The sequence below is a fragment of the Rhinopithecus roxellana genome, chromosome 16, assembly GCF_007565055.1.
Source record: "Rhinopithecus roxellana isolate Shanxi Qingling chromosome 16, ASM756505v1, whole genome shotgun sequence".
NCBI classification, from domain to species: Eukaryota; Metazoa; Chordata; class Mammalia; order Primates; family Cercopithecidae; genus Rhinopithecus; species Rhinopithecus roxellana.
Window position 1 is genome coordinate 112956902 of NC_044564.1, and position 7011 is coordinate 112963912.

The 7011-nt window shown below is 51.9% G+C and overlaps 1 protein-coding gene across 4 annotated transcripts in view; it reads right to left on the reverse strand.

Moving 5' to 3' along the window:
• ECPAS (Ecm29 proteasome adaptor and scaffold) overlaps nt 1-6206 on the reverse strand; it is a 130063-nt gene extending 123857 nt beyond the window's left edge. For 2 of the 4 annotated variants that reach the window (XM_030919230.1, XM_030919232.1), the window contains exon 1: nt 5298-5694. In XM_030919230.1, coding sequence (XP_030775090.1) covers nt 5298-5337 — 40 coding nt within the window. In that variant the 5' untranslated portion in view covers nt 5338-5694. Of the gene's footprint in view, nt 1-5297; nt 5695-5917 lie in introns of those variants that run through there. The other 2 variants (XM_030919233.1, XM_010361349.2) reach the window with 2 other exon arrangements.
• Between the last annotated feature and the right edge of the window lie 805 nt (nt 6207-7011).

A 7011-nucleotide genomic window follows, 5' to 3' on the forward strand; every position in this document is an offset into this window, starting at 1 on the left:
ACACATATTCTTCCTCTTCCTCAATAGTACTGTAATTCCTTTGGCGGGCTTTGGTGTCTCTTTTGTACCCAACAGCAACGATAAACAACAGTCAAACGGTTGGATTAAGGTAACATCTAGCTGAGAATCTGGCAATGCATCTGATTTGAACTGTTCATCACGCACACTCTGACCATGGTGCAAAGAGGTAAGATGGCCTCAAGGATGGCTGTGAGCGCATACTAGAAGCTGAGGACACGGGGACTACTTTCCAGCTTCAGGATCCAGGGGTAGGCTAAGAAGCCTGTTTCTCTCTCCAAAAAGCACCAATAATAATGTTACCTACCTTTCAGGGTCATTCTGAGGAAAAATTCATGCAAAGCATTTAAAACAATGCTGGTGCTGAAATATTTAGGGGGAAGGTGTGTTGATGTCACCAATTTACTTTGAAATGCATGAAAAAAATGGAGTAGTAAGTACTTAATACCACTGTGCACTTAAAAACTGTTGGCCGGGCGCGGTGGCTCAAGCCTGTAATCCCAGCACTTTGGGAGGCCGAGACGGGCGGATCACGAGGTCAGGAGATGGAGACCATCCTGGCTAACACGGTGAAACCTCGTCTCTACTAAAATAACACGGCCGGGCGCGGTGGCTCAAGCCTGTAATCCCAGCACTTTGGGAGGCCGAGACGGGCGGATCACGAGGTCAGGAGATCGAGACCATCCTGGCTAACACGGTGAAACCCCGTCTCTACTAAAAATACAAAAAATTAGCCGGGCGACGAGGCGGGCGCCTGTAGTCCCAGCTACTCGGGAGGCTGAGGCCGGAGAATGGCGTAAACCCGGGAGGCGGAGCTTGCAGTGAGCTGAGATCTGGCCACTGCACTCCAGCCTGGGCTGCAGAGCAAGACTCCGTCTCAAAAAAAAAAAAAAAAAAAAAAAGAATACAAAAAACTAGCCGGCCGAGGTAGCGGGCGCCTGTAGTCCCAGCTACTCGGGAGGCTGAGGCAGGAGAATGGCGTAAACCCGGGAGACGGAGCTTGCAGTGAGCTGAGATCCGGCCACTGCACTCCAGCCTGGGCGGCAGAGCGAGACTCCGTCTCAAAAAAAAAAAAAAAAAACTGTTAAGGGAGGCAGGGCGCAGTGGCTCACACCTGTAATCCCAGCACTTTGGGATTACATGGGAGGTCATGATCAGGCAGATCATGAGGTCAGGAGGTCCAGACTAGCCTGGCCAACACGGTGAAACTCTGTCTCTACCAAAAAAAAATTAGCCGGGCGTGGTAGCGAACACCTGTAATCCCAGCTACTCAGGAGATCGAGGCAAGAGAATCGCTTGAACCCAGGAGGTGCAGGTTGCAGTGAGCCAAGATCACGCCATTCCACTCCAGCCTGGGCGACAGAGCAAGACTCCGTCTCCAGAAAAAAACAACAAAAGAAAAATTGTTAAGGTGGGAAATTTTATGTTATGTGTATTCTATTACAATTTTTTTTTAAAAGTTAACAATTAACAATTGGCCAGGTACGGTGGCTCACGCCTGTAATCCCAGCACTGTGGGAGGCTGAGGCGGGCGGATCACGAGGTCAGGAGTTCAAGACCAGTCTAGCCAAGATGGTGAAACCTCGTCTCTACTAAAAATGCAAAACTTAGCTGGGTGCAGTGACAGGCGCCTGTAATCCCAGCTACTCAGGAGGCTAAGGCAGGAGAACTGCTTGAACCCAGGCGGCAGAGGTTGCAGTGAGCCAAGATCACGCGCCACTGCACTCTAGCCTGGGTGACAGACTGAGACTCCGTCTCAAAAAAAAAAAAAAAGTTTAACAATTTTTAAAAATCTGAGACGGACAAATGACGAAGTTTGCTATAATAGTAAATATCATAAAGTTATTCGACTATCAATTGCAGAATCTAGGTGGTGGGTACATGAATGTTCACTTTCAATTTTTCTGTGAGTTTAAATTTTTTTTTACAATAAAATGTCAGTGGAAGAGAACAATGCTGGCATCTAGTAGTTTGCTTTTGCTATGATCTACTAGTCATAAATAATAGAAAATATTTGGATAATTCTTTTTTAGTAGAATTCTTAAAATTACTTCTTTTTTTTTTTTTTTTTTTTTTTCTGAGACAGTGTAGCTCTGTTGTCCAGGCTGGAGTGCAGTGGCACGATCTCGGCTCACTGGAACCTCCACCTCACAGGTTCAAGTGATTCTCCTGCTTCAGCCTCCTGAGTAGTTGGAACTTCAGGCACGTGCCACCACACCCGGCTAAATTTTGTATTTTTAGTAGAGACAGGATTTCACCATGTTGGCCAGCCTGGTCTTGAACTCCTTACCTCAGATGATCCACCCATCTCGGCCTCCCAAAGTGCTAGGATTACAGGTGTGAGCCACCACACCTGGCCAAAAGCACATTTTATCAGCATCTCCTATTTTATTATAGCCATTCTAAAACTAAAAGTGGTTTATATGAAACTTCTTAACCAGTGTACACGTATATGCTTTCAAGTTAAATTATTCTAAGGTGGCCGGGCGCGGTGGCTCAAGCCTGTAATCCCAGCACTTTGGGAGGCCGAGACGGGCGGATCACAAGGTCAGGAGATCGAGACCATCCTGGCTAATACGGTGAAACCCCGTGAAACCCCGTCTCTACTAAAGAATACAAAAAACTAGCCGGGCGACGAGGCGGGCGCCTGTAGTCCCAGCTACTTGGGAGGCGGAGGCAGGAGAATGGCGTGAACCTGGGAGGCGGAGCTTGCAGTGAGCTGAGATCCGGCCACCGCACTCCAGCCTGGGCGACAGAGCCAGACTCCGTCGCAAAAAAAAAAAAAATTATTCTAAGGTATCAACTGCCACGTATTCAGTCTCTCCTGAAGAAATACAGAAACCAAGTCCACAGATATCTGCGGCTGATGACTGACAATTTAACTGAACAAAACAAGGAGAAGGCAAGGATTGAAATTATTTGTTCCTAACTTTCCATTAGCTACTAGAGCCAGGAAATCCCTTAACTAACAGCATCTTAACCAGTACCTGAATGTACAGAAGCACACTGCATAGACACAAATACTTCAGCCACTTCAGAATATCCAATTCTTCCTTTAGTTTTGTTCCCCATTCCTGCTAGCAATTCAGACTTTAATATGTTTGGTGCTACAACAGGAACTCAGATGTCATACAGCATAGCAACTGAAAAAAAATCAGACCACCTCACACCTATCAGGATGGTTACTACCGACAATACAGGTAAGTGTTGGCCAGGATGTAGAGAAATTAGAACCCTGTGTATTGTTGGTGGGAATGTAAAATGGTACAACAACCACTGTCGAAAACAGTACAGTGGTTCCTTAAAAATTTAAAACTAGAATTATCACATGATCCAGCAATAACATTTCTGGGTATGTACCCAAAGAACTGAAAGCAAGGTCTCAAAGAGATATCTGTACACCCATGTTCACAACAGCATTATTCCCAATAGCTAAAACGTGGAAGGAACCCAAGTGTCCATAGACAAATAGATGGACAAGGAAATGTGGTATATACATACAAGGGAATATCACTCAACCTTTAAAAGGAAGAATTCTGACACATGCAACAACATGGATGAACCTTGAAGACATTATGCTAAATGAAAATAAAACCAGTCACAATTCTGTATGATTCCATTTACACGAGGTACGAAGAATACTCAAAATCACAGGGACAGAAAGTACAATGATGGTCGCCAGGGGCTGAAGGGAGGAGGGAATGGAGATGTGTTGTTTAACGGGTATCAAGTTTCAGTTTTGCAAGATGAAGAGTTCTGGAGATGGATGGTGGTGATGATTGCACAACAGTGTGAATGCACTCAATCCCACTGAACTACACACTTAAAAATGGCTAGGACGGGAAATTTTATGGTACGTGTATTTTTATCACAATTAAAACAAAACATGGAACTGATCTCAGAAGGCCTGGTGGTGCTTCCACGTGGAACCGACAGAAGAGCAATCTATTTAGCCGGCTTCTATCTCTAATCGCACCATGAGACCTTGTCTCCTCCGACTCTCCAATCTGCTCAGGATCACACCAAGTGTTTACTTCAGCTCCAAAAAGAGCAAACAGTACTCTTGCTCCACCAGTTCTGTGTCAAAGCAGCAAGGAACTTAATCTCTCCAAACCTGCCTCCTCTTTAAAACAAGGATAATTCCTACCTATCTGCCTCACAAGGTTGCTATGAGGGCAAAAGTGAGATCATGTATATAAAAGTGGCTTTAAACTGACAACCACCAGAGAAACATACATTACGTGTATAACTACTTTCATATGGAAATTCAGAAGCGGCTTAACAACATAAGCTTCAAAAAGCTTGCAACACCTCACCCATGCTTTATTCCTTTATTCCATTTAAAACCCATATCATCTCCAAATAACACCTTTCTCGTTTTTGCCATAAACTGAAGGGCAGCATTGGGGGGAAAAAAAAGGAAAGAAAGAAAATCCTTGGGTGGAGAAAAAAAAAAAAAACACTCAAAACGCAATCAGAAATTATCTCACATGTCCTATGTCCTATGAAAATTCGGTATTTATGATCCCAGCGTGGGCCCGCGGCGGCGCCCCGGAACTACACTTCCCACAAAGCATCGAGGCGAACCCCGGCGGCGGGCGGGGCGGCCTGGGATTCAGGGTGACCACTGCTCTCCCCAGACAGGGACCGCCGTCCCCGGGAAGGCTGCACCGCGTACGATCGAGGGGGCACTAACCCTCCTTTCTGAAAGCGCTGTCACCCCGTGGTTTCTCCTGCGATTCGACCGGCGACCCTCTCCGCCCTCCCTGCTCCACCTGAGGGTCACCGCCTATTCGTGACCTTTCGGCTGATTACTAGTGTCACAAAAAGGCACCTTCTCCCCCTTCCCGAAAGCTCCATTTCTAGAACTCGCCCAACCGTCGGGGACCGGGGGCTAGGCGGGGTCAGACGGGACGGGCGGACACTGCCCGTCACCCCGGGGCTCCGGCCCTCCCGCCAGCCGAGGCTCGGTGGGCAGGGGGCCGGGCTCCCCCTACCCCGGGCCAGGGCGGATCGCGGGCAGAGGTGGCTCCGCCTGGGGCTCCAGTTTCAATTTCGCAACGTGACGGTGCAAACCTGAGGCCTACAAACGCCAGCGGCGACGGTCCGCGCCCCGCCCGCCCGCCAGGCCCGGGCGCCCCAGCTCCCTGCACGACGCGGCCGCCGCCCGCCCACCGGGCCTGGCGCCCCAGCCCTCCAGCCCAGATGCGGCCGCCGCCCCCAGGCACCGCGCGGCGCCCGTTCCGGCTCGCGGCCCCAGGTTCGGCCGCGGCACTTACTCAGCTCATCCTGGGAGGCGGAGGCGGCGGCCGCAGCCATGTTGCGCCGGGGAGGGAACGAAGGAGGGGCTGGGGGGGGGCAGGGCGCGGCCGGGGGGCTCGCGGCTCGCGGTGCTGCAGGGGCCGCGAGCCGCCTTCGGTCACTCGGCGCGAACCGCGCTGTGCCTCGAAGCCCGCCCGCCGCCGCCTGCGTCCTCCGCGTCGCGAGCGTCGCTCTTCGCTGCCCCCGCGAGCTCGCGACTCGGGCGCTCCCGCAGCCTCGCGCCTCTGCGGAGCCGCTGCCGCTGCTGCTGCCGCCGCCGCCGCCGTCTGTGCGGCCGAATTCCCGTGCGCCAGGCCCGCGCGGCGGCTCTGCGACTCCGCGCCGCGCTCGCCCAACTCACGCCGGTTTTATATTTAGAAAGAGCTGAGCCATCCTCCCAGCGGCCCCCCCGCCGGGCCCCTCGCGCGCCCGCCCGCCCTCGCTCGCTCGCGGCTCGTCCTGCCCACCTGTCGCCGCCCGCCCCGCGTGCGCTCCCCGCGCGGACTCGGCACGCGGCGGCCTGTGCGGGCGGCCCGGCCTAACCGCCCCAGCGCGTGGGCAGAGCCAACCCACCGCGGCCCCGGCGCGGGCCTCTGACCTGAGTCGGAGCCGGTCTCCATGCCGCGAACGCTACACTCGGCGCGGCGAAGTGAGGGCTGTGGAGCAAGGCGTTCAGCGGGCCGGGCCCCGGGAGCCGCGCGCCGCAGTCCGTGAGGGGCTGGGCCGAGCGGGCCCACGCTGCCCTAGCGGCTGGGGGAAATCCTCGAGGCGGGGCGGAGCGCCCTTTTCCGAGGTCTGCGGCTGTCACGTTGGCTGGGCCCGACCTGGGGAAACACGCCTGTCCAAAGGAAGAGACGTGGACTCAGAAAAGTAGAGCCGGGCTCGGAGTCGGCGGGAGGAAGCCCCGCCCTGCGCCTCCCGCCGAACTTCTCGGCCCAGGCGCTGACTCAGTACCGGGCGAGTCCCTGCGCCGCAGCGGCCCCTGACAGCCACGTCCTGGTGTGGAGGTTGGCTGGTGCTCCCAAAACGGCTAGCGGGAGCAGGGGATCCACTCAGCCCTGCAAAAGTTAGATGAGCCAAGATTCCTGAAGTTCACAGGGAAGTGTCTATGCCTATGTGAGCTTTGAGATTTTGTTCAGATACCCTACGTTCTTTTCGGTCACGAGAGTGATTTATTTTCGATATACTCATTTTAACTTTCTGCCTTCGCTTTGTCCGTGAGGTCATGTACACTTGCAAAATGAAATTCAAATTCAGGGGTTGCATAATTGCTGTACTTTAAGTGATGATACTGTCATAACAAATTAGATACAAGATCAGATACTTTTTTATATAAGAAGAAATCAAGTCTTCAATGGATTGAAATTGCATTTATTCCTTAAAGTAGAAATCTATAAAGCCCTAAGTAATGTCTTGAAAATGGAATATGTGTCATTCCTGTTGTAACAGGCCAAGTACAAGGTACAACACTGAAGACATTTTTATTTCCTTTATTGTTTTTATTGTAGAAATTATACATGATCTTGGGCCGGGCGCAGTGGCTCACGCCTGTAATCCCAGCACTTTGGGAGGCCGAGGCGGGTGGATCACGAGGTCAGGAGTTCGAGCCTGGCCAACATGGTGAAACCCTGCCTCTACTGAAAATACAAAAATTAGCTGGGCGTGGAGGCGCGCACCTGTAATCCCAACTAC